The sequence below is a fragment of the Varanus komodoensis genome, unplaced genomic scaffold, assembly GCF_004798865.1.
Source record: "Varanus komodoensis strain SLA01 unplaced genomic scaffold, ASM479886v1 scaffold49, whole genome shotgun sequence".
In the NCBI taxonomy this organism is placed as follows: domain Eukaryota; kingdom Metazoa; phylum Chordata; class Lepidosauria; order Squamata; family Varanidae; genus Varanus; species Varanus komodoensis.
In genome coordinates this window covers 2,390,847-2,418,790 of record NW_025336072.1, presented here as the reverse complement: position 1 = coordinate 2,418,790, position 27,944 = coordinate 2,390,847, and the positions used below count along the sequence as shown (strand labels likewise).

The 27,944-nt window shown below is 40.6% G+C and overlaps 2 protein-coding genes across 6 annotated transcripts in view; one reads left to right on the top strand and one right to left on the bottom strand.

Annotated features, from left to right (window-relative positions):
- Nucleotides 1-11,230, top strand: part of CTBP2 (C-terminal binding protein 2) — a 283,357-nt gene extending 272,127 nt beyond the window's left edge. Inside the window, exons 7-10 of the mRNA XM_044445579.1 lie at nucleotides 2,072-2,202; nucleotides 4,854-4,981; nucleotides 6,816-6,933; nucleotides 9,771-11,230. Of these exons, the coding sequence (XP_044301514.1) occupies nucleotides 2,072-2,202; nucleotides 4,854-4,981; nucleotides 6,816-6,933; nucleotides 9,771-9,939 (546 nt within the window). The 3' untranslated portion in view covers nucleotides 9,940-11,230. The remainder of the gene's footprint in view (nucleotides 1-2,071; nucleotides 2,203-4,853; nucleotides 4,982-6,815; nucleotides 6,934-9,770) is intronic.
- A 1,342-nt stretch (nucleotides 11,231-12,572) lies between these two features.
- ZRANB1 (zinc finger RANBP2-type containing 1) overlaps nucleotides 12,573-27,944 on the bottom strand; it is a 104,226-nt gene continuing 88,854 nt past the window's right edge. For all 5 annotated transcript variants that reach the window (XM_044445574.1, XM_044445578.1, XM_044445575.1 and 2 more), the window contains exons 7-10: nucleotides 24,171-24,291; nucleotides 22,395-22,524; nucleotides 16,849-17,078; nucleotides 12,573-16,113 (exon numbers count right to left, since the gene is read on the bottom strand). In XM_044445574.1, the coding sequence (XP_044301509.1) occupies nucleotides 15,895-16,113; nucleotides 16,849-17,078; nucleotides 22,395-22,524; nucleotides 24,171-24,291 (700 nt within the window). In that variant the 3' untranslated portion in view covers nucleotides 12,573-15,894. The remainder of the gene's footprint in view (nucleotides 16,114-16,848; nucleotides 17,079-22,394; nucleotides 22,525-24,170; nucleotides 24,292-27,944) is intronic.

Below are 27,944 nucleotides of genomic sequence, written 5' to 3'. Positions count from 1 at the left end.
GTAATAAGACCAAGCAGGTGCAAGTAGTAATCGTATGTACTTTTACCTTTGGGATAGCTGAGAGTTATAGGTAACTCTCCATCTGTCTTTTGCACATTGTTCATCAGGTGAGACCAGTTTAGCAGGTTAATATAACATTATCAATACATTACAGATCGTCTAACATTTCAGAATGTAACAAGCCCAAGGTGCCTTTCCTTTTCAGGGCATTTTTTGCTCCAGTCTTTTGGTAGTAACCATATAGAGGTGTGCAGGCTAGCAAGAGACACTGCCTCGTTCTGTCTCTCAGTGGCAGCCTCTTCAGTCCTCTGAAAACCTCACACAGGGCTGGGGGCCCTGCTGAACTGGGTGAATGGTCGTGTAGAATGATGATCCCCCAGAATCGGACAAAGACAACTTCCCCGGGTTGATCCCTTCTGTCAGCAGATCTCAGATCTGAGCCTAGGTCTCATTGGAGTAATACTTGCTTCCACCAGTGGGCTTTTGAGAAACTGGGCTGATGATTAATAAGCAAGTGTGAACTTCTCCTGACCATGTTTTCCTTCCCTTCTCTTGGAATAATAGTCATGGATCCTGTTGCATGTCATAATCACTCCCTGACTGGGCCGAGCACAAGCCGTTTTCCAAACATGTTCAGGACAAATGACAGCTAAGTGACTGGAAAAACTGAACATTCAGCTCTGCTAGAGACACCAGTTGTTCTCATCCCTAGTGCATCAGTGGTTCCTGGGAATATTTCCTAAGTCAGCTTTTTTCTGAGGGGTCCACATGGTTCTGTTTCCACCCTTTTGCTTTCAGCCTGTGTTGCTTTAGTTCTGCTATTCTCTTAATCACCTCTATTCCACACAAAGAGCACATAAATAAGTACCAAATGGACACTTAGCATAATAGTCATGGTGCAGCATTTAGTAACCTAGGAAAACACCTTGGAGACACAGAGTATCATGTAAAAAGGTAAGGCTTCCAGAAAAGGACATTCAGCCACAGTGTGTATATTTACTATAGCGAAGGGTTCCAGAATTCTGCTTGCAGGGCATGGAGATCGAAGGCCAATCTCATGTTGCATCTGTTCTCGTAACCATCTCTGGTAAAGAGAGATGTTTACCAGGTCCAATTTGATCATTTCCCCCCAGTAATCAGTGACTAGTCACTTGACGGTACAGCAGCTTTCCCCAACATGGTGCCTTTCAGAAGGTGGACTGCAGCTCCCATAATCCGCAACCAGCAAGGCCATTGCTGTAGTCTACCATTACTGGCAGGATCCAGCTTGGGGAAGGCTCTCTAGAGCAGGCATCACTGCCTCCTGGGGCCCCATCCAAGACAGCAAAGCTAGAGGCAAGCCTTAACCTAGTGCTCTTGGAGAACACTTCCCTTATCAGGGAAGTGGACGCTTGAGTAGAAGGAGGTGCATAAAAATGCTTTTGCTCCTGAGAAAACTTAGTGTTGAAAATATATTAAACATGCTTCATAACATAAATTGCTGCTTTCCAGCATCTGCTTGAACAAACAGGGTCTCTTTTTTGCTGTTTTGGGTTATTATCAGTACCCAGAACTATTCCCATTATGACCACAGCTAGAAATACTGTTCTGTATTGCTGAGATCTTAACCCTAAACTCAAAGGCAAGCATGTGTGGATTTGGGTGGCCCTGCTGCTTGCAGGAGTGCAGACCTCCAAGTCCAGGAACCAGATGCAGAAGTCCCAACCTGGCCCTGTGCTTGCCATGCCCTTTCCCCTTATTGCCAGTCATGCAGTTGTTTCCTGTGCAGGAGGTTTCTTGCTTACTAACAATAGGAGCTCTAAGCTAAAACAGGCCAGCGTGTCGGTGAGGCCCATTTTTCTTTTGGCCCCTCCCACTGCCCCCCATCACTGCTATGTCACCTCCAGGAGCATCTTAGAAAGGCCTCTTGGTTCTCGGGTTGCAAGAGCCTCAGTGCACTGCTGAGGGTGCTTCACGCCCGAGGGCAAAGACATGGCGGCTGGAGCAGTGCAGGTGGGGGCAGTGCTCTGCTAGGCAAACTACAGCAATAGCCATCTCTGAAGAGCATCTTCTTTCTTCCCTCCTCCGTTAGATGAGACAAGGCGCCTTCTTGGTCAACACAGCACGTGGTGGTCTGGTGGATGAAAAGGCCTTAACTCAAGCCCTGAAGGAAGGGAGGATACGAGGGGCAGCGCTGGATGTGCATGAATCAGAACCGTTTAGGTAAGCAAGGGGGTCTTTTAGTACGGCAAGTTCCAGCCAGACAATTGCACAACATGGGGGAGAGATACACAGTAAAAATGGTCATAAGCCTCAGAAGTATTGGCGACTTCTGTTACCAGAACCATTAAAAACCCACACAAGATTTTAGAAGCTCACTGCATTAAAACGGGTTTGTTCTTTACATTTTGTGTCAATGGCATATGTGAGCTCCTCCGGGTATAGTTCTCCAGAGAAATGAGGCTAAAACTGAGAAGGCACTGCCATGACTCCTGTCGGTATTCTAAACTTTCTTACCTGGCTGGAGGTGGGAGTTACAAGTAGGGTCTTGTGGGTTCTTGAGAACTTTCAGCAGGGTGGCTGAGTTAGGCTTTCAAGTACAAGAAAATGTTTCATTATTTATTATGGCATAAGCGTGAATGAAAACTTCTTGCAGTTGACTACTGTCAAAGATAGCCTGAAGTCAAGAACGCAGCACTGCATTTGTTTGTTATTATATTTATATCCCACTTTTTTCCCTTTCAAGACACTCAAGACTTACATAATTCTCCTCTTTTTCTCATACTTAGCCTCACAACAACAGCCCTGTGAGGTAGGGGGCTGAGAGTCTGTGGCTGGCCCAAAGTCACTCAATGAGCTCCATGGCTGAGTGGGTAGTAGAACCAGATCTCCCGAGTCCCAATCCCTCACTCTTAACTATTACACCACACTGTCTCTATAGGTGACAGCTTATTTGTTAAGAATTAATTATGGTGTTATTAGTTAGTAAAGGCAGGTGTAAGGGCCATTTGCCCCATAATACTGTGGTTGTCAGTGGCAAGCTTAGCAGCATAGCAAAGCTGCTGCTGCTTGCTACCTGCTAGAATTGCAGGCTTCCAGCACAAGGAATGATTGGTGCCAAAAGGAATGTCACTGCCTAGGGCCGTCCATGGTGTCCAGAAGCAAAGGAGTACCCCCTACAGGCAGTTTGGCTGTCTGCTCTGCAAAGCTCCAACCAGGAATTGGAGTCATATTTGGAAGAGTAGCTTTTGAAAGAACTGAAGGTACTTACTGAAATCAGACGGAGGAGATTTTCCTCCTGGGAACATTTCTGATACATTCTCTACAATTCTATATTCTAGGAAGCTTGTTTTCCAAAAAATAAAAAGCCTTGCTGGCCTTTGCAAGAAACCTCCAATAACACGGATGTTCAAAAGCACTTTGAGACGCCAGCAGTGCAGGGTTGGGCTACAGCCGTGCTATTAGTCTGGAAGTGGTGATGGAGACCAGGGCCCTGTGTAAGCATATGGCTGCTGGCTGGATAACTATCCTGTCTGATGTTGGGGGCCTCCATGCATTTTCATACTGCTGACTAGGGTCCCCTCTGCTTCTACCATCACCTCTACAGCACTAGAAGGTATGGCTGGCAATGGCCCATCTACTTTGATTTCATCTAGAGAACAGTCACCTTGTGAAAGAGGGACTTTCGAAGTGTGTGATCGTACATTAAATGGCCTAGGCTATTTAAGCGGGTAAGGTGCTTGTGCTCACTTACAAAGCCTTAAATGGCTTGGTACCAGGATCCCTGAGGGACCGTCTGCTTCCATGCATACCTACCCGATCCTTAAGAGCAGAGGCCTTTTTGAGAGCCATACTCCAAGAGGTAAGGAGGATGGCAAGCAGTGGTTGTGCCCAGCTATGGAATGTCCTTCCAAGAGTAGTTCGCCTGGTGCCAGGCAAAAATGATCCTATTCGCCAGACATTTTAGTCATTGATTTTATATTGCTTAATTTTAAGGTATAGTTTTATATTGTGTGTTAATTTAATATATTAATCTACATTTGACTCCTCAGCTGCATAGTATTTCATTGTATATTATTATTATTTTATTATATGCTTATGTTTTAATATGATATGTTGTTTTTATTGTTTCTTTGTAACCTGCTTAGAGAGTCCTTGGGACTAATTAACTACAGCATAGAAGTTGAATGAATGAGTGAATAGCTAAAAATATAAATAAAGTCAAGGGTAAGGTAGGTTTGCGGAAGGGAAGGCAGAAGGCAAGATCCTCTGTGGATCAGGGCTTCATGGTGTCTGATCTACCCTCATCTGCAAACACTCTAGTTGGCTGTGATCAAGTTGCACTTTCTTCTTTGTCAGCCATCCCTTTTCCAGTTAAGTTGCTATTAGGAATTGTGTGTAAATATGGAACTTACAGGCTTTTTTCCCATTTGACATGCATAGAATTGTGCCATTAGTGAAACGCTTTTTTGCTAGGAGAGAGCTTCACAGAATGAAGCCAAGTATTTTATCTAGGGCAGCTTCTAGAGCTGCTGGTTATGCTGGAATAGCAACGACACTTGATCAGTTTTCTCTGGTCTGCTGATTTTCAGTGGATATTTTATATGCGTTGTTTTCACCCTGCTCATGACTGTTTGGCAAGGCTCTTTGAAATTCCTGTTCTTATTGTTCTGTTCATGTAATTTTGCTTGGAGGTAAAATGTGGAAAGCCTAAGGACTGCTGCATATAGCTAGAGGGGGAGTGCCTTGAATCCTGTCTTACATCTATGGTACTTACTGGATTGAAAGGAACTATGATGAAAGGGGCCCCAGAAACACTTCATAAAGACATTTAATCTTTGTTTCTTTTTCCATTGTATTCATATTCCGTACAGCTTTGCTCAAGGGCCACTGAAAGATGCCCCTAACTTGATCTGTACACCACACACTGCTTGGTACAGTGAACAGGCTTCACTGGAGATGAGAGAAGCTGCTGCGACGGAGATACGCCGAGCTATCACAGGTACGACCGCTTGCTGTCCCGTATGCCAGTTTCCACCTCCAAAACGCTTAATCTGTGATAGGACATGTTGTAGTGAATACAGCAAGTAAGAAGCTAGTTGCCTGAGCAGGATCTAGATTTGGTCATAGTCAGAGTACACCTATTAAAATGAATAGGATTTACATTATGATTAATTTGTTCCATTGTGTTCAGTAGAAATACTCTTAAGTATGCCTGCTATCTAGATCCGGTGTCGCAGTGCCAGCATTGTGTATCCCAGGCATGAGTCGCATATGTAGTGTCAGTGAACAGAATGAAAACTTCTAGAAACTTTACAGACCAGGTGCAGCAGCAGCCCAGCAAGTGCGTCGTTTCACTTCTGCAGTCTGGGTCTCTGTGTGTACGGCCAGTGTTTTTAATGCACACATTGGCAAGTGTAAGCTGGAGGGTGTGAGCGCACAACCACTGCCATACTCCTCACTGTTGTGAACTGAGTTCTCCCTCCCAGCCTGAACAGTCTCACCAGTGCTTCTTGCCAAATGTCTTTATTTTACATGCAAGTCTCTGAGCATGTGCAAAGCAAAATGTTGAACCCTGCCTGCCCCCCTTCACCCAAAGCTTTTCTTATGAATTGTTCTGCACCTGTCCCTGGGGGAGGAGTGCTGTGGAAGCAGGCACACCTTCCCTTCTCCCTCCGAGATCCCCATTGGGCCACCCTACAACTGTGATGGTGGACTGTCAGGTCCACCTCCGCAGGAGGTTGCAGTTCCCCATCTGATGGACTCCCCATCTCTAAATATCCCCTCTCAGGATGTTGCTGCTTTTCCTCATTCCCACGGGCGGGTTGACTGGGCCCCTCCTCTGCCCATGAACTGATCTCTCCCATAGCAGGCACAGGCGGATACCCAAGGCCTTGGAGTGCAGCTGGAGCAGTGTCCATTTCAACAATCATCTCATTGTCAGCCCAGGGGACAGGCCAACTCGCCTTGAGCTGTCAGTCCAGCCAAAATGCTCAGCCTTTCATGTGTGCCCCCAGCGTTTGCACAACTCTTTTGGATCTGCAGGATCACCTAATGGAAGCACAGGCACAACATGTTGTGCTGCACATCTTGAGTATTTCAGTGTACACATTTCATTTTCTACTGTAATGGCAAAAATCAGAATTGGGTGAAAAGCACTACTATTGCAGATGTAGTGGCAAATTACTGTTAATGACTGAATGGATGGGGACTGCAATCCAAGTAGTTTCAGGCCGACATGGAAAGTGTAAGCATCAGCTGCGCTTAAATGTCCACATACATGCACCATATATGGCACAGTCAGCTCTTTAGCATATGTAAGTAGGAAGTTAATTTATATATATTTCTGCATTCTCCCTTGTCAGTGCAGGTTAATATTCTCCTGTTCCCGACAGGAGCTATTCTAGCACTAACTGCTAGGAGGTTAAATGACAGAATTACCATCTTTTAGACCACTTTTTTGTTTATTCCAGTGAAGCTTGCAGTGATCAGCAAGTAGTACAGTCCAGTGGTGCTTCTAAAGGGACTTAGTTCTGTAAAGGGATGGGAAATTGTTTATTACTATGCTGACTGAATCTAGCCCCTCAGTAAAATTCTAATTTAGCTTCTATTAGCTGAGACAATTTTTGGAGAAACTACAGCATTACCTGTTGTCTCATTTGTAAGCAAATTCCACAGCTGTGCTTTATTTTGAGCACCTCTGTGAACTAATCCTTCCCCTCCAAATATGGCAATTGGTGCAGAAATATAGCAGATTGGGTATAGTTAATTGCATGGCAATGAGACTAATTGTGCCTAACCCCTTTTTGAATTAAATTCAATTCCTCCTGCTTCAGGTCGCATCCCTGAAAGCCTTCGAAACTGTGTGAACAAGGAATTCTTTGTCACAACAGCTCCTTGGTCAGTAATAGATCAGCAAACAATTCATCCAGAGCTCAATGGTGCCACATACAGGTAAGCTGAAGAAAGGATTTTTTTTTTAAAGGAAAAACTACAGTGAGCTGCTTTATGCATAAGTGTACTGAGGCTTCTTCTATGGAAGGCTCTCTTTTATACATGTCTGAGAGATCATATCCACAAGTAACTGGATTGTATATCCTGTGCAGACTGTGAAATAAAGACACTATAGATTCATTTGCACTTCCCTGCAAAGTTTTTCTAGAGTTGCAAGTAAATCTTACTAATTCATTCACATATAACTTGTCCCCTTCAGATGGCATAAGGAGATGCTGGAAGATGACTTGAAAAGCTTACTCCATTAGTCTGGAGTAAAAATACACTATGGTGTTTTTTAAGGACTTGGAAGGCTCTTTGCAGAAATTGGGGTCGAACCAGCATAAACATATAGCTGGTGTGTGTGTGTGTGTGTGTGTGTGTCCAAGTGAACATTATAGACTGTCTTTTTAATACATAATTAACTCAAAGGATGGACTCCCATGCTGTTCAAGCACCTAATTTTGCATACAGTCTCAAATTCACTTGCAGATGTATGTCTCTGGTTTCCCCCAGGTGAAATGACCTATCAGTCCTAAACATAGAAAGTATGAACCCCTGGACACCCATTACTCTCCTGCTCCCAAACACATGCATATCACCCACCAGGGCAGTTAGAGAAATTTGTGCTCCGATATGCCCATCCGTTGCATACACCATCTGGAAATAACTGAATAGAAACAGAGCTCTGCTGAATTCTGTCAGGATCCCTGAATGCATGAGCACTGCCATAGCAAGGGGAGGTCGATTATCTGCAATCAGAAATGTGGACAGCTAGAACAGCTGTTTTGGAGGGAACATGTAGCCCTTCAGATGATGTTGGACTGCATTTCCCATCCTTTCTGATCATTAGCTATTGTGGTAAAGCTGACAGGAGTTAGTCTGCTCACTTTCCTAGTATAGGTACTAAATTCTAGGGTTAGCCATTAGCCACACCAGTCTGTTCCATCAGAAATGTTGCAGCAGAGTTGCAAGTAAACCTTATTGGAAGACAGGTTCCCAAATGTCCTCTAACCTGAAAACAACTTTTAAATATTCTTGTCTAGTGGCCCCAATATGTTCATTTGTACATACATCAGTAACGGTCTCAAAGACACATCGGGTATATTTGTCCATCTTAGTGTATGCTCAGCGTTCTGCCATGCATGGTTTGCATTTATGAGCAGAACTGTCTGTACGCCATATTTTCACATGGGAGGAAAAGCAGTAAGTCTAATACTGGGTTTCACAGAACTCTCAATTAGTACATCCAAGTTTTCATACCACTTGCAATACTCTCAAGCACTAGGTAAGGGTTTAGTTGTCAGTGCTCTGAGGAAATGTTTACTACTTCCCATGAGTAGCAGAATAAAATAAATTACGGAAGTGTAATAGCTTGTTTTAGTGTACATGATTTATACAGACTGTAGACTTACCTTAATCTTAGAAGAAAAATACTTTCTTTTACATAGTACATAGTCCTGTTTAACTGTACAAGAGAAATTATAGTAATCTGTTAAAGGAATGGGGTTAAGGGTTAACTTGCAAAATATCTTTTATCTTTCATTGTTCCTGCAAGTGCGGCTACCTCAAAATTTAATCAGTAAAGAAAAGCAAAACACAAACATACTGCTTGTGCAAGGCATTTTCCATTAATCAGGTGGAATTTTTGGCCACCTCAGATTCAAAACAATTATGGCTTTGGAGGCAAGAGGATATTTGGGGATAATATATTTTGAGCTACAAGTTGTAGCTGTAAGTTAGAAAGATACCATGTACAACTATTAAACAGTATCACATTCCTTGAAAGCTTTTCTTTGCTTCAAGTTTTTTAAAGGATTTCCCAAGAAGAAAAATATGTCTCTTTATAGCCATTGCAGTTGCTCTTGCTCTTAATTAATGAAATAGCAAATGAGTCAGTTGTTTTTCTCTCCAGATTTATCTTTTGACATTAATAAAGGGAGGCACAATGTGGTGGGGGCAAGGGCAGCTTCAGATTGTTCATATAAGGCTGCTCCTGCAGCTGCTGGAATGCACTCCATGGCTGCTTAATGCCTGGAACAGTTCTGTCTCATGCTTCAATGTGGATAAAGCAGTAAAAAAGGGAAAAGGTCTGTAAGAGCAATACGTCTGTTGCGGCATTGATTAAAATCAAATTTGTCCTCTCCAAAGAGTACTCAGGTTTGCTATTAATAGTTTTTTTTTGCAATGATTTGGCAAAGAATCAAATCTAAAGGAGTCCGGGCCCAATTCAAGGTGTTGGTTATGACCTATAAAGCCCTCAACGGCTTGGGACCTGGGTATCTAAAGGCGCGCTTGCGTCCATATATGCCCTCCTGCCCCTTGAAATCAGCTACAGATGCCTTTCTCTGGGAACCCTCTTTGAATGATATTAGGAGGATGAGTACCTGGAGGAGGGCTTTCTCTGCAGTGGCGCCCCATCTATGGAATGTGCTCCCCAGAGAGTTCCGCCTGGCGCTGTCATTATTTGTTTTTCGGCGCCAGGCTAAGACCGTTTTACTTAAAACTCATTTTAATTGTTTATTTATATTTATAGGATTTTAAATCTTTTAAGCCAAGATCCACCGGGTTTTAATATTTTTACTGTTTAACTGTTATATTTATGTATTTTTTTGTTGTTGTGAGCCACCCCGAGGATTTATTGCGATGGGGGCGGCATAAAAATGTTAGAAAGAAAGGAAAGAAAGAAAGTTACCTTGGAAGATATTTTTTCCTGTTATCCTCAGTCCACATAGACTGTTTTTAATAGAAAGTTGCATTTTGCTCTCCTTGTAACTTTGATATCAATCTCTTTCTAGATATCCTCCAGGCATGGTGAGCGGGATTCCGGCAGCTATGGAAGGTATCATCCCAGGAGGGATTCCTGTTACCCACAATCTTCCGACAGTGGCACATCCTTCCCAAGCTCCTTCTCCTAACCAGCCCTCAAAACACGGGGACAACAGGGAACACCCCAATGAGCAATAGCAGATAATTTAAAGCACTCCAATTTGGGACCAAGAGACATTGGAAAAGAAAATTTCACACAAACTGACAGGAATTTGATACAAAATTTGTAAGGTTGATTTTGGACTGATGCATCAGTGATGTTCCAGTGTTAACTACACACACACACACACACACACACACACACACACACACACACACACACAGGAGTCAAGACTTGGGGGAGGGAGGGATACCCCAGAAGAAGTCACCTGCTTACTGAAGCACTGAAGACTAGGATTTGATGATACATTACTGATCAGCTTCTGTTATTGTGTCTTTAAGTTTCCTTCATCTTTACATCAGTCACAAGAATAATGTATATTTCTTCTCAGCCCCTTTGGGGAGTAGCAGCTGATTGAAGTACCTGCTGCTTAGAGCATGTCCAGCAGTCCTAACAAAGCTTACATGGTATTAAGAGGAAACCATCATGTGACTTCAGCCCTTTCCTTCCACACTTACCTGGCTCCTCCTTGTACAGCCTGAGGAAAGTTGACCCAGAGATGGGGCACAGTTTTGCTTGTTGCAGTTATATATGGCCACTAGCGGAGGGATGCTACTCAAGTTTAAATACAGTTATGTAGGTCAGGGGAAAGAAAAAAGGCCCATGTTAACTACCTGCCTTTTAAACCACAGAAATGGATGCTTCTCCTACAAGATACACTTAATAAAGTAGCTGTACATTCAATAACATGTGCTGATGATGCAAAAAAGTGTTAAATCTCACATTTATACTCAAATATATTTTTCTCAGTTTTAAATCCACAGCTATTTTATTGAGTGGAAAAGTCTTGAGCTGGAAAGGGTTCAAGAATAATGTTGCATTTCCTTATGTCTCAGGAAAAAAAAAACACTTTTTATGGTAACTTGTCAGACTGTATGAACAAAACCCACTTTTTTAGACATTAAAGTCTTCTTTTCTTCATGTGATATTTTATACAAGAACACTTCAAAATGTGTTATTAGGTGTGACTGATTTTAACAAATCCTATTAGATTTGTATCAACTAGTTACATGTTATACTCATAGTCTTTTGTGAATCATCGCCTTTTTGTTGAAAAAGATGGCCTATTCTGAGCCTTTGTATGGGTACATTCCTGTTTCTGTGATAAAGTTTGAAAAGCTGTCCCAAACAAAACAAAAGCAGAACCAATGGCTACCAGAAGTATGTTTTGTTTTAGTGTGTTACAGTTACTGTATTTGTTTATTGTAAAGGTGGACATATAGCGTTCAGTGCAGTTTTCAATAAAAAGTGACCATTTCTATAATTTGAGCTGGACCAGGCCCTCAATGTACTTGTCCCTACTCAAACAGAGAGCATACATTCAGGTCACAGGAGTGATCAAACTAAAACTAGCCTTTCTAGGATTTGGAAAGAGTAATTATTACAATCCACCCCTGTGCTCAAGATTCCACAACATAATTCTGGGTTCCATCACTTCCATGTTCACATGTTGTTTCTTTTGTCACATGCAAAACTAACAAGGTGATTGGGGAAAATCTCTATTTATTTGAATGTAGGGCTTCTCTAACTTTAAAATCCAGAGCCCTATAGAAGCAAAACAGATACATGAAAGCCTCTTTGGGTTTCCATCCTAAAGAATTTCCCAAGAGAATTGTGACTATGATGCTAAGGTAGGGAGTGAACATGTATTGTTCCCCTTAATGGTAGGGTCGCTACCATGCAAAGTAGTTCATGATGTCCATGTCGGGGTCAGTAATTAAGAGATGTCAGCAGTTTACTATACTAGTAAGAGGTATCAACTATTGTATAGGAAGGCTGAAGGTCAAATTGCTCTGGCCACCAAAGACCTTTTCAAGCATTCTTACTATATTGAATGAACACATTAGGAAAGCACTCCATTACTTTGCATGCACAGAAAGCAACAGTCTGACCCTGATTTTTCCAGGGTTCCCAATCACAGGGAGAGCCTCCCTGGATTATGTAGAGCAATGAATGCGATGGTTGGGGGAGGGGGTTGCTAGAGTGCTCCTCACCTCATGCATTCAGTCAACACAGTAACAACCACCTTTAAAAAGAACTAAACTCTCTAGGGAGCTTTTGTCCAATCACTTCTCCACCTCAGCCACCAGTCTGTAATAAAACAAAAAAATACTACTTACCAAGCTTACAAGGCTCGTGTAAGGTTACTAAGATTAAATCTGATTATGTGCATTTGAAAAGAAACACCATAAATATTACAACGAATGCTCTACCAGCTTCAAAGAATGACACTACAGGATGTGGGGATGAAGCTATGAATGATAAGGATGGGGTAGCAAGATGAGAAGCTGCCACTCGTGCAGGAAGAATGGTAGTTTCTAACTGTTCTTCCTTCAACTGAAGTATCTTCAACCTCTGGGATAATGGCAGAGAAAAAGGAAAGATAACAGGATTCTAAGCACAGGTTGATACAAATGCCATTTCATCAAAAGTCCAAAGTCAAGCCATACAGGCAGGTCCACAAAATTCCATTTATATGTATATATATTCATTTCTGACTATATACTAGATTAGCTTTCAGATGCATTTTAAAATGAGCTGGCAATTAAAGTATCTAGCAAGAAAGAAAGACACAGAAAAATGTACGGAAAGACAAACTGAAAGCAAACCATTGGTACAAAACTTGTATTTGTTTTGTTTTAAATTAATGGAAAAGCACATTACCAGCTTTGAACATATTTAAGGGAGTCAATTTCATAGATGTGTCAATGATCTAACACTGCAATTATGAATAACTTACCATAGACACCAGTATAGAGCAACCAGGAGAAGGAACAGTGATGAATTACAGAGAACATTTAAGGAAGCCACACAAAGATGAAATAATATAACATTTACATTGGCATTAGTGAATTTTAGAAGCTGCTATTATTGGAAGTTTGTTCTTAAACCAGGAAGTGGCATTCCAGATACACATAATTCATGTCAATGAATATGGATACTTTCTAACAGGGTAATTGAGGCAGACTTGTCTACCATCAGTGAATGTGCTAGGAACCCCTGCCACATAATTTGGCTGCTTTGATGCAATTAATTTCACATTACTTCCAGGTACTAAGTTGAGGAGAATTGCCCCACTTAAAATTAAAACCAAATTCATCCTGAAGGAGGCTTTTAAGTCAAATTTCAATATAACAGTTGTGGTTCTAAAAGTCATCCTAGTTTGATAAATAGGTAAGTTCCAAATGCAGATGTTGGTCATGGAAGAGTTTATAAATGCTGTAGTAATTCAGAAAGCATAGGTCCACTGCAGTAGAACAAAGCTTCAGACAAGTTCTTAAAGTTATTAAGGTACAAAATGGTGAAGATAACAAGAAGGAAGCCATTTTGTTGCCAAAACGGTGCTTTTAGCACTTGAAGTAGTAATACTTTTCTAAATCGGGTAGCAGGACTTAAAGTCAGACATTAAAAAAAAAGTGGAGGAAAGAGAATTCATAAAAGTATTTAAGCAGGAAAGACTCTCCCACCACCAGCAGCAGAACTCAAAAGGAAGAACAATACAAATAACTGAATTTAAAGGGTTCTATTATAGCACTCCAAACTACTTTAGAAAAAGGACTTGAATTAAAGCTTGCACCTTCAGTTTAAATGTGATAGTACACTCCACCCCCCCCCCCACCACCACCATTGCAGTTTAGAACTTAGTCAAGTGGGGGGATCTTTCTTTTCAGCCAATATATCAGAGGCCAATTCATTATTGCAGTCACTTGTCAAGGCACAGCCACAATTTACTGAATGCCTTTTCTCCAGCAGTATAACTACTACTGGATTTTAAGTCTAAACTAATCCACTGACTTCCACTGATTATTAGAGGGATATGCTGAGGCTGTATTACAAGAAGTAGTTTAGGTACTGCTGTCTCTGTAATCACACAATATACAGGGATATGAGCTAGTAAAAATGTATACTATATTTTTATTCCTTATTTTATTTTATTTGCTTTCATCCAAAATATCAGGTTTTGTTACTGCAGTGGAATAAAAATGGCTAGATATCTGGCTATTTGTCCTTACTATGATAAGACAAACAAACGTAAAGTGATGCTTTATTTAAGGAAGTTCCTTCACCAGAAATAATACTAGACTCAGGGCAGCGCTTGCATCACTTCCAAGCAATACCCCCTCCAACACAAGCATAATCATAAATCTATTCTACTAATCTAGGAATGCAGGGATTTTACTGTAAAGTAGGCAAAGATTAATTAGTAAGGTATTAACTTTACCTTATGATTGTATTTAGGAAAAACTAAGGATTGTACATTAACGCAGAACCTGCTTTAGGAAGACAAAACCAATTGTTGTAATGTCTAGGCAATGTGACTCATCACAGGTAGGCATGCATCTGATAATCTCTGCATGCATCAAGGTAGAAAACAAGTTACCAAAATACATACACATACAGTATGATATGCTTGTGTCAGAGGTGAAAAATGTTGTATTTCTTCCATATAGTACCCTGTTGAAATTTCAGTGTAGATTTGTTAATAGGATTATTACTTGGAGATTTTTGTTTCAACACCAGCTAAGCCACATTTAGAAAAGCAGCAAATTTGGAAGGATTCCTATACTTTTTACAACTATGTAAAAATACATAAGTACAGTTTCTGTCCAGATTCTTATGCAAAGAAATCTATTTTGCAAGAGTTTCCTTGTCATCATTTCCACCATCATTAGTCTTTACAAAGTGCTCATCAGGAACTGCTTTATGCATACAAAACTATTCAACCTTTAGTGTTTTTTAAAGTGAGGTTCTGGATAAGCTATATCCATTCAAGAGAGTATGGCTAAAGTTATCAAGTATAATAAAAAGATATTTCTACTGGAGAATATATTCTGAATTTATACTTTCAGGAAACTTACATATTCAATGGGGCCACAATCAATCAACATGCAAAAAATTCCAAAGTTTACATACCAAGAAAAGATAATATACAGTACTTTAAAACAAATTTTAGAATGAAGGCTTTTAAGGAAAACTGCCAAAGTGCTTTCTCACTCAATTTTAATGACCAGGGAGTGCTCCTCAATGGAGGTGATTTTAACTTGCACAGGGAAAGGCTTGAAAAAATATTAATTTCTACTGTACAATTCACAGCAAGACTGGGTTTGGACAAAATGCAGTTTTCAGTTTAGTTAACTTCACACAGTTACTTAGCATATAGTTCCTGGAACTTTCATTGACTATTTTAAGTAGGGAGGAAAGAAATCCCAAAAGAAATTATACAAACTATTAATGAACAGCAGAGAAGCCTTTATGGAAAACAAAGTTCACTTAATCAAAATTTATCATCCCTTCCAAAGTTTTTTTCCCTTTAACAATTCATTTTACTATAATGGGCACAATATTAACTCAAATCTGAATAAAACAGCATGCTTGTTCATACATCTGACATAGTCTGAATATATGGCATCAACAAAAAAACCCCACATGATCTGACCTGGGTGTTTTCAAGATTTCGTATAAAATGGTCTTTCAAGGAAATGTGCTAGAATGCTTAAAAAGTGATGCAGAATAAGCAAATTTTACTGTAAGTCTCAAAAAGAACAGATACTCATTTAGAATGTGCTTTTTTAAGTGCCCTTATTCCAAGGAAATCTCTTCAGTAATTTTAAGATGCTGGTAATACTTTTTCCTATTACACAACTTTTTTACACAACCACATGCGGTACATTTATAGGCAGATGTACAATTGGAAAGAAAAATGCTATGTGTCTTGGTAATAAAATTAGGCTTTGCTCTTTTTACAAATGGTAGTCCAACCAATGTAGCTGTCTTCACAGATCAGATAAGCCTCTTAATTTTCCCCATGCTGATTAAAAATCCTATGCAGGATGCTTCCTGCTACAGTTGGGTCATCATGTAACAAATTGCTAGACTGGGCCCCAAGGACTGGGGTTATCACCACACATATGTAGTCAGATATTTCAACGTTATCATTCATCATCATCATCTTCATCTTCCTCTCCATCTGAAAGGGATGTACAGGGGCGGATTTGTCTATAGCGATCAAGCCATTTCTCTACCATCTGCGTTACCAGGGGATGGTTGCGTCGGCGAGAGCTTTTCTGCATAGCAACTAGGACTCCACCCTCAGTCACACAACAGTCCAGCCACTCCCTGAGCAGCTTCTCCTGCTGTTCCTCATTACCAATCTTCAGAGAAAGAACACATACACTTAGGACATGCTTCAATTCAGATTGCTTACAATTAAAAACAGACTGGTGCTCAGTGGCATTTGTGATGTATCAGGTAGATTGTTCCTTCAAAATTTCAGGAGCATCTAATTCCTACACAATGCATAAAAATCACACTTATTTCATTTCCTCTAAATGAAATTTGAAGTAAGTGCCAGCTGTACATTGTATAAAACCAAATAATTAAAATTGATTAGAATCCCCAATCCACTTGTAGGCATGCACCAAATACTACTACTTTAACTTTACCCTTTAATGAGGAGTTAATGGAGTTGTTAAGAGCTGTTAGGGCTCTTGTAGCCTCTTGGAGACATTCTAATTCCAACTTTCTGGTTACAGAAAACAGGTGCACTGTCTTACACTAATGTGTCATTCAGAAGGTCATAGTCTTTTTAATTGTTTCTGGCAAGACAGTCTTTGACGTTCTTCCTCAAATGCTTTACTACTAAATCTGCTTGATACATACATACACAAACATACCCTAATAAACAAACACCTAAACAGAAAGATAACAAATATCACAACCCAAGCACAATTTTCTGTAAATTGTTTTCAAATGCCACTTGTTATAAGATAATTTTCTATACCTGGCCCATATCCCACAACCTCCAGATTCTCCTTGGGACATTTTTCTATTAATGCACTCTCTCAGGCACTGATTTGAGTCAGTCTGAACTGCTTGGTGTTTCTTACCTCTTGAGCAGACAGGAAGTGAATGTGCAGCAGCTTCCTTTCACTGTCAACCAATGGTAAAAAAGTAATAGTAACATCATCATCAGTGTTCAAGTTAGCACCAGCACCTCGATTGCCATAGCCATCATTCTCCATGGCAACCAAAGCAGAGAAGTGGCCCCTTGTGTAGCCCAGAGCAATAGGGCTTTTCCAACAAAAACTCTGTTCCCATAACAAAGGCAAATATACACCTAAGAAGAAGAAGAAGCAGTGAAACACGTAAGTCAAAATGAATTATTTTTAAGTCAAAATGAATTATTTTTTTATGAAAATACCCATCTGAAACAATGAACAATGCATATCTCAATTTCTTTAACATTTAGACAGCGATAATACCAGTTTCTCATTAGGAGGCTTGGTGATTATAAAATATTATAAATTTTACCCTGATACTATTCACTGGCCACAAACAGACATATTCCCTTACTAACATCTCACCAAAAAAGACTCACGATATCATGAGTCCCAGTAAAAATTCCAGGTGACATCAGGAAGGCAATTCAACATCTAAATTTCAGCACCATCATCAAACATAAACTACCCTATGTGGTTAAAGAAGTGGAATAAAGTCTTATACAACTGAATTAACCTATTCTGCACAGCTTCTCATTACATATAATTGATTCCTCCACCCCTTCGAGGAACATCACAAGTTATTCATAGAGACTTCAGCAAAACAACTAAGACAAGAACGTGCCCTGCCTTGAGAGAGTTTAAAAATAGCAGTGAGTTAATCCAAGTGCATATGTAGCATAGCAACCTTTGATAGTGAAACTGTGTCCAATGCATTTGCACAGAAAGCTACCTTCAATATTTATGTCTCCCCAACAGGAGACCAGTAGATTTCTTGCAAACAACTAGCATTATTTCCATTTCTTGATCTCATAGATGAATACTTGACAATATCCTTACTTGCATGGTAAGTAAAAATGATGACAATGTGCACATTGCACCTTTCCTCAAGCAAAGCAACAGTGACTTATACATGCAAATTTCACACACATTTTATATTCCAAATGCTATACTGAGAATTTTTGCAAGCAAGATATTTGGATTTTCATCATCATCATCATCAGGTTCTCACCTGACTGCCTGTGGAACTGTCTCCGGGCATCAAAATACAACATCATTGACAAAGGGCATCCATGCAGAAGAATCACTGTTAAAGTGCATGCATGTACAAAATCACTACTTGTGTGGTTGGTGTCTACCCCATAAGCATGCTGCCTCTCCCTTCCCAGGCACAGACACAGAATGGGTTTGCATGACATGGGCAACAACATAGGAACAGAGGTAGCTTCCTTAAACTGAGTTGAGTGGCTTGGTACTGTCTGACTGGCAGCAACTTTCTGATATTTCAGACAGCTTTTCCAGGCCCACCTGAAGATACTAGGGATTAACCTGGGAGCTTCTTCATGCAACACACATGCTCTACCACTTAGTTGTGACCAACAAGTCACAGTGTGGTCTCATGGCATGCAGACCCAGCCTGTTTCCCACAGGGTAGCTTATCTACAGGGAGTAAGCCACCCTAAGAACCCACAGCTTGTTCAAAGGGTTGCACCCATGATGACTTGCTATGTCATCTGACCAACAGGTGAATAATCCTATCATGAGTACCAGGAAATAGCTAGCAAGCTCTTGGCAAAAGTGGCAAATCTCCCTTTATGCTCTTGCCAAGCCCAGCCAGAGCAAAACCAGTTCCAGCCACACCACTGATGCCGAAGTAGCAAGGTGGAGCAACCTGCACTGGTTCCATGTCCTTTGCTACTATCATGCCACAGCATCTCCCCCCCACCCTGCTTTGTTACCGTGTGTGTGTGTGTTGGGGGGCGGGGGGGGGGCTGTGGAAAGTGATCTTCAAATTGACAGCTAGTCACAGCTTCTTCACCATGCCACAGTGTGAAGGAGAGGCTGCATTGGCTTGCCGCTCCTTTTTTTTAGAGAATTTTGTGTACCAAAAATGTGCATTTTCCCATTTTTTTAAATTATTATTGCTTGTTGAGTGTGCACTTTTGTGGGTTCAAAATGGCATGCCTTGCAAGGTCATTGTCCAAAGGCTCTCTACTGTTAAAGTGCAACAGACACGCCTCATGGGTGCTGCCCCAGAGAAGATGCCAAGAACTTAATTTTTATGTAGATTTGTCTTGACAGATGACAACAGATGAGCTCTGTTTCCTTTTCCTTTGGACCAGGCACCTCAGGGGTCTTCATTTCCAGCCTTTTCCAAATTCTAGGTACTTGGCAAGAAGCAAGAACAAACTCCTTTTTATAGAAACTGTCAAAACTGCAACTCTTTTTAAAAGGATTTCTTGACAGCACTTCTCATGAATTTTTGACAGGGACATATGCATTCATGTTTATGACAGATCCTCTGCAAATGCAAGAGCTGCACTTTACAGTGCCATAATTCCAAAATAACACTGGCAAAGTGGGGGAGTGGGGGGGGGACCAAAATTTATGAACTAAGTGGGGGGCATACCTCCCAGCTGGCAGTGTAATTCTCTGTCAGTTCAGTATTCTTCACAGTTTCAATGTTTTTCTGAGTTTCTAGCTAGTCAAGAAAGGGATGATATTGGCTCCCAGCCTTTCCATCCTTTACTCTTGCTTTTGAATTAACAGATACACACTAGGTCTCTGGCGCATGCAATACACACACACACACACACACACACACACACACACACACACACACACACACATTATATATATACAGTATATCACAGAAATAAGTACACTCCTCAACATGTTGTAAATATTTTATTATACCTTTTCATGTGAAGAAATGAAAAGAAACACTGAAGAAATGACACTTTGCTACAATGTAAAGTAGTGAGTATACATCTTATATAACAGTGTAAATTTGCTGTCCCCTCAAAGTAACTCAACACACAACCATTAATGTCTAAACCGCTGGCAACAAAAGTGAGTACACCCCTAAGTGAAACTGTCCAAATTGTTAATATTTTGTGTGGCCACCATTATTTTCCAGCACTGCCTTAACCCTCTTGGGCATGGAGTTCACCAGAGCTTCACAGGTTGCCACTGGAGTGCTCTTCCACTCCTCCATGACGACATCACGGAGCTGGTGGATGTTAGAGACCTTGCACTCCTCCACCTTCTGTTTCAGGATGCCACACAGATGCTCGATAGGGTTTAGGTCTGGAGACATGCTTGGCCAGTCCATCACCTTTATCCTCAGCTTCTTTAGCAAGGCAGTGGTCGTCTTGGAGGTGTGTTTGGGGTCGTTATCATGTTGGAATACTGCCCTGCGGCCCAGTCTCCGAAGGGAGGGGATCATGCTCTGCTTCAGTACATCACAGTACATGTTGGCATTCAAGGTTCCCTCAATGAACTGTAGCTCCCCAGTGCCAGCAGCACTCATGCAGCCCCAGACCATGACACTCCCACCACCATGCTTGACTGTAGGCAAGACACACTCATCTTTGCACCCCTCACCTGGTTGTTGCCGCACATGCTTGACACCATCTGAACCAAATAAGTTTATCTTGGTCTCATCAGACCACAGGACATGGTTCCAGTAATCCATGTCCTTAGTCTGCTTGTCTTCAGCAAACTGTTTGCGGGCTTTCTTGTGCATCATCTTTAGAAGAGGCTTCCTTCTGGGATGACAGCCCTGCAGACCAATTTGATGCAGTGTGCGGTGTATGGTCTGAGCACTGACAGGCTGACCCACCACCCCTTCAACCTCTGCAGCAATGCTGGCAGCACTCATACGTCTATTTCCCAAAGCCAACCTCTGGATATGACACTGAGCACATGCACTCAACTTCTTTGGTCGACCTTGGTGAGGTCTGTTCTGAGTAGAAACTGTCCTGCTAAACCACTGTATGGTCTTGGCCACCGTGCTGCAGCTCAGTTTCAGGGTCTTGGCAATGTTCTTATAGCCTAGGCCATCTTCATGTAGAGCAACAATTCTGCTTTTCAGATCCTCAGAGTTCTTTGCCATGAGGTGCCATGTTGAACTTCCAGTGACCAGTATGAGAGAGTGAGAGCGATAACACCAAATTTAACACACCTGCTCCCCATTCGCACCTGAGACCTTGTAACACTAACGAGTCACATGACACTGGGGAGGGGAAATGGCTAATAATGCCCAATTTGGACAGTTTCACTTAGGTTGAAATTTTTTATTTAAATAAAAACATTCACTTAGGGGTGTACAAGCTGTATATTCACTACTTTACATTGTCGCAAACTGTCATTTCTTCAGTGTTGTCACATGAAAAGATACAATAAAATATTTACAAAATGTTGAGGGGTGTACTCACTTCTGTGATATACTGTGTATATATGCATGCAAATTTGCACACATGCACTCTCATCTTGTCAATTTTCATGTATGTTGCCTATTATATTTTGCTCCTTTTAGCATCTGAAACAAAGAAATTGACCAGACAAGACTACATATACTGTAGGACCATAACACCACACTTGCACATTTGTGAAAGATTGATAACAGCAAGAACAACAAAGAAAGAGCACAGCTGCACAATCTTCAGAGGTTGGGGAAAATAAAAAGACCCCAGTTGTACTTCTTGAAGGCTCCAAAAACAAAAACTGTGGTGAATGAAAAGGAACAGTCAGAGAGGAGGGGGAGACAAAGAGGCTCTGCTGCAAAGCCCAGTGACATACCAGCAAGAGGATGATTTTTTCTGTGAATAGCCACACTGTGAGACTTAGTAACAGCGTGGCTTAGAATGTGAAATGAATATGACCAATGAAAACAACCAAGAATAGAGGCAACAACAGCACATGAATATGTTTCATCAGAACAGAAAATTTATAAAATCATAGAATAGTGGATTTAGAAGGGATCAGTAGGGCCTTCAGCTCAATGCAGGACTGCAATATGCTACAAGTTAAAGCATCCGTAACAGATGGCTGTCCAACTGCATCATGATTTCCTTCAGTTTGGGACAGCACACAACCTCATTAGGTAACTGGTTCCATTGCTGAATTGCTCTAAGAGTCAGAAAGTTTTCCCTGACATTCACCTGGAATCTGGCTTGCTGTGACTTGAGCCAGTTATTCCTTGTCATGCACTCTGGGATGATTAAGAACAGAACCCAGCCCTCCCGTGTGTGACAAACTTTCAGATATTTGAATTTTCGCTTTTCAAGGTTAAATATGCCCAGAGTTTTCAGTCTCTCTTCAAAGCGTTTTGTTTCCATACTGTTATTGCAACACCTTCTGTGAGTGATCTGACTTTTCCCCACCTTCCCAGCAGATTCTGGAAACATTTGAACTTAATCTGGACCCTATTTATTGCCAATAAAGCAAAACTGGGCCTCTTAATGTCAGTGGAAAAAAATGAATTGTTTTATCACACCAAAAGCTAAGAGAACTGTTGAATGTGAAACCTACTAAACTCAAAACTTCAGATGTATTCCACAAATCTACTGCTACTTCTTCAATTTACCATCTTTAACACCAGCTCTTCACAACAATTTAAAGAGTCATATTTTACTCTAATTCATACTTACCTTGAAAACGTGTATATCCTAAGGTTTCTCCCCGGAAACTCTTATAGTATTTTACTCCATAAACTATAATTGGTCTTCTAAGAATATGTGCAAGTACAAAAATGTGTGTCTGTTCCAAACTTGCTCCAGGCTATATCAGAGAGAACATAACTTGAAATAAAAATGTCATCTGCCATATGAAACAAAGCAATTGACAGCTTTTGATGAAATTATATCCCAAATCAGGAACTTTACTTGATGCTAAATCACCATATTATTTCTTTTTTTAAATTGTCTGTATTTTGAAAAGTTTAATTATATGAACTTAAAATATATAATCATCACTGTGGGAAGAAATTTAGCAGACTTGAATGAAATCCACAAGTTCCATCTCCAAATGCCACTTAACTAAATAATAACTCCTCTTTAGTTTTCTAGAAACAATGGCTAAGACTGTAAAAATTACAAAAGGTAAAGGAGGGACAGGATTTCATCTGAACTCTTGAAATTTAAGCTCAACCAAAAGAGATCACTTTTGCTCCATGTACTAAATTACTGTACAACATATGGTGTATTTTGGGAAGCCATTTTAATATTATAATAAAATGTGACTAATGCATTCAGAAATATTAGGTGCCACTTCAGTACTACCAACAGAGAAAATCACACAGTAGTAGCTCAATGGTTTCAATTCTAAGATGTCCCTTTCCTTTCTCTCATATTATACAGACTTTCTTTCAATGCACTTGCTGTATTTTGTGAAAACGTAAAATATTCAGAATGAACTAATGCCCAATGATACTTCAACGTATTATGCTCCATGATAATTTGGGATCACTGCCAGCTGTTTTCTAATAAAAAGTAAGAGGAAGTTCTGCTAACAGCTGCAGGACTGTGCCCTGAAGCTCTATTTTTTGGAGCAAATTTAGTCCCCCAGCTGATGCAGCTACTGTTAAAAGACCTGTTCTGGTCTAATGGACACAAGCAGAGATTCAAACAGCACTGGAAATAATCCTAAGAATCCAATCACATCCAAGGGATCACTAACTTGCAAATGCAAAGTATCCTATAGACACCTAGATGCTGTCCGGAGACCATAAGATTGCTAACCTAGAACCTTTTTCAAATCTTGTTTGAGCATAAACCTGGTTAGCCTGACCACATTTAACATTATTGCCAACTGTAGTGAAGCTCCTGAAAATTATTTTCCAGGACAGCTGCAGTCTATTCTTGAAATCTTACCTTTGGTTAAGCAAAGAATCTTGAAACATGCACATAACCTATTATGACCAAATCAGCATGCTAGTTTTTAAAGGTAATAAAATCTACAGGTGTTCAAGCTATTTCAACTACTAAGGAATGCAACCTAGCACACCTACACAAGCTAGAGAGTGATCGGGCCTGCAAGTTTATTAGAAGAAATGCTCCCCACACACATAAAAACTTGTGGATTTCCAAATCCAAATTTGCACAGTGAACACAAATTAAGACCATTATTTTCAAGTCCTATTTTAAGTGGGAGAACGAAGGCTGTGAAAGCTTTAAATACTCTTAAGACCCATTGACTTTGATTGGTTAGTGCTCAAGATATTTAAATTATAAGATCTGGCAAAAGCCACCTTAATTAAGAAAACAACAACCACAATATTAGATGTCATTTAAATAAAGAACTTTTCCATTTGGATGGCTAGTCTAAAAATGAGAGGGAACCATAGGGGACAATGATATCTGTGAAATACAAATAGCTTTCTAAACAGCATTATGCTTCCCATATTTATCTTTTACATGCAGGCTTACCTGACTAGCAAGCGAAAGTATAAATGCCCAGTCTTCCTGCCATTGTTCTTCTCTCAGTGAGAAGTGTAAACCAAAGCTTTGAGAGTACCATGACTCCCATTCTTTCCATCGGGTATAAAACCTACAAAAAATAAATGTAACATAAGGTTGTTCATGCATAATTCGAAACCATACTGGATTGTGTTAGGAAGGTCTTAAAAGCAGGAATTTGGCAGATTCCTCATCCATACTGCCACCCCAAATGTTCTGGCAATTTTAATCTGATATTTAAGGGAGGGGGATTAGAAGGGGCAGAATAAAGAAAAATAAAATGTCAAGGTCAGAGTAAAACTGATTGTACTTGAGTTTGTGATGCAGTTCATTACATTACATGTGACAATCATATTCATGAAAATATTTTTGTGGATGTGTAATAAACTGTATGTAGCTAAGAGTCTAAGTTAATATATACTGTTAAGCAACTTTATTATTTTTGTTTCCCCCTCACCATTCCTCCACCCATAAGGTTAAGGCTGCTTAGCATTTCCTATACACACTCTTGGAGTATGTACCACCTATAATAGGGCAGTCCAACTTTCCATACCTTGAGGGGCACATGAGGACAAGGAAACCAAGGGCCTCACAATGAATTATACTTCCGTATTGCAAATTAAAGCATTCACAATATATTTAATATACACAATTAATATATTTCATTAATCATTAAACAATGGGCAAAATCGATATGAGGTTTCAAAGTTGACTTTTCTCTGAGGAGATTTCAGGCAGCTCCTTCCCTGACCACAGCCCAAGCACAATGACCACTCCTCTGAGGTTGCCCATCCCTTTCTTCCCTCCCATGTGACCGCCCCCCAGCCCCTCCTTCCTTCTTGGAATTGGTGCATTGCGCCTGTTGTACTTGGGCCAACTAACTTTCCCTAGCATGCCCTGCCTGCTCCTGCTGACAAGCACAAAGACACTCAGTTTCTGAGTGCCTTTGTGCTCATCAGCTGGAGTGGCACAGGGCATGCTAGGGCAAGCTCTCATGAAGCTGCCAGCCTCAGGAAGGGAATGGAACAGGTTGGCAGCCTCATGAGAGCTCACTACAATCATGCCCGTGCCATCACTGGGATCCAGACTGAAGGGGGGGGGGGGGGGCCTCCAAGCAGCGAGAAGGCCACAGAACAAGGCCTTGTGGGCCTCATGGGGCCCATGTATTAGACCATCCCAACCTATAACAGCTAACATGATAATATGGATGCTGCCTTGGCTCTTAATTAATTGAGATTGTGCAATCCAATGGTTAATGAGGGAAAAAAGATTCCTTCAGGTCATATGTGATGCAATCAACCATAACTGAAGTACTGGTTTCAATTTAAGAAGCTCATTGTTGGATAGATCTTTCCAACGCTCCTGGCACAGATCCTTCACTTGGATTTTAAAATGGGAACAATGTCACTTGATGGAATATGTGTATATTTAAAAGCAATGTGTGCTGCCATTCTATCAACCTGGTGAGCCAGTTCACTGATCAATAAAACTCAACATGATAGTATGAGAGACTGAAGAACCACCGACTGCAAAAACAAAAACAAGAACAGGAACAAACAAGCGAGCGAGCGAACGAACGGACGGACGGACGAAAGAAAGAAACCAGAGAGTAGAAGCCAAAATAAATAATGAAAGACCATCAGTGAACTGTGGCATACTGAATGAATCGTTTTTCCAAACTCAGCTCTTAGTTAGTTCAACTTCAGCAGGACTGCAAGAAGTTCTGCAATGAATGAAGATGCCTGAGTTGTGGGGTGAGGTCTTCCTATGGCCTGGCACCTATGGACAAATGCTGCTCATCATGTGGTCTAAGGACTTGGAGCTATCAGGAAAAAAATCACTGCATAACCCTTGAAGAGTGATGTTCATAATACAAATCCTTGGAAGGAAAGGTTTTGTGTAGGTGATTGCAGAACTAATTCTGAAGAACTTCACTGAAGCAAGTAATATTCTGTAGAATAACTATACTTAAATAATATACAGTACCAAATTTCATGAGGAAGGCACTACAGCATTTTGTCATCTGCACCAGCTTTCAATCTTTTATTTTTCTGGGCTCAACTTAATGTGCCAGATTTAACCTTTAAATCTCTCTGTTTGGAATCTAGTTCCTGAAATAATCCCTCTGTAAGATCCTCTTCAGAGACAACATGAAAGAAGGCAGATGACTACTACAAAGAATACCTTCTCTGTGATTGCACTATGGCTGTAGAATAGCACCCCCAGAAATGTTTGCCTGGCACTATCTTTTTGGTGTTTTTCAGTGCCAAGACAAGACCTTTCCATTCATTCAGGCCTTTTAAAACAACTAGGAATTTAAGTAAGATTTGTGCTCTCACTGGGTTAGCTTTTTATTTTATAATCTGAACTGCTACACTAGAAAGTACACTTTAAATGCTCTATTATGAATTTTAAATATCTCATATTTGAATATTCTATTTGTCCTTGTTTTTTAAACCTCCCAGGGAAATCTGTGGATGGGCAGACATAACAATGAATTTATACTGATATTAATAGTACATCTGATTTTTCTTCTGTATATGGAAAAACTTCAGATACTTCTTTTGCTTCTGAAGACCATGTCTAACGTAAGCAGTCTAGTTTGGCCAATCTTTCATAAAATTGTAATTGTTACTGACTGCAAGTTCAAGGTTTGTGCAGCTTTCCAGTCATAAGAATAGTCCTTTAGTCCCTTTTCATTTCCCTAATAATGCTGAACCACTTCTATAAGGTATAATGAAAGCTTTAGATACATGCAACCAAAGTGGCACAATGAGACTTCCCCATTTTGTCCTCCTGAGTGACTGCTCCTTGAAAGTGCTACAGATGGTCAGAAGACCTTGCTAAATGAAGTAGTTTATGTTGACCGGAAAGGGGGGGATCAGAATCAGGCAGACACAACTTACATGGAACAAGTTGCTTCCCTCACACTTCCTATCTGCTCCATTTACAGAAGTTTCTGTTAGCCACAATACTGGACTTGGAATAAACTTCTAGGTTTCAAGGGAAGAAGAATGTCCAATATACTTGATAAACCACAGGCTTTGAGATCTTGTTCTGCTGGAAAAGCAATTTCAAAAAGGCTTGGGATTCTATGGAAGTTTGAGTGGAAGGCTTATGGTAAGTAGCCATTACTTCTAGGACCTTGTTGAAGAATTGGTGAGGTATTCCCATTTTCCATGTAGTGAGTGACAGGATGTCCAAGTCCAGGTCCTCAGCAATGTCTCTGCAAGATGATTCAGGAGATGAGGGAGAAAAAATATGGCTGAACAGGAGGAAAAGTATTACAAACCACATCTGCTTTGACAACCATGTGGTTATCAAGATACAGTAAGCCCCATTATCTTGTACTCTGTTCACCACTTGTGTGACTAGAGGAAACAGGAGAATGTTTTTGTTAGAACGTCTGCCCAGAGAAGAAGGAAAGCATTGCCCAGACAGTCCAGGTCATGACCAGTCCTGCTGCAAAAAGATTGGCATTTTACTTTCACTGTTGTAATGAAGGCTGGGATAGTTGGATGCTCCAACATGTTGAAAAATTCTAGCATGACTGTTGAGGCCTGTAAAACGGAAGCAGAGGATGAGTCTCAGCACTAGTTCTTCTGTGCTAAAGAGAGGGTATTAGTATGTGTTTCCAAGGTAGAAGCCAATGACAGCTGGCTGAGTTGATTCCAGGAGTTTTTCAATGTACATCCTGAAAGAATTTGGCTGGAAGAAGAGAGAGGAAAACAAATGGTAGATTTG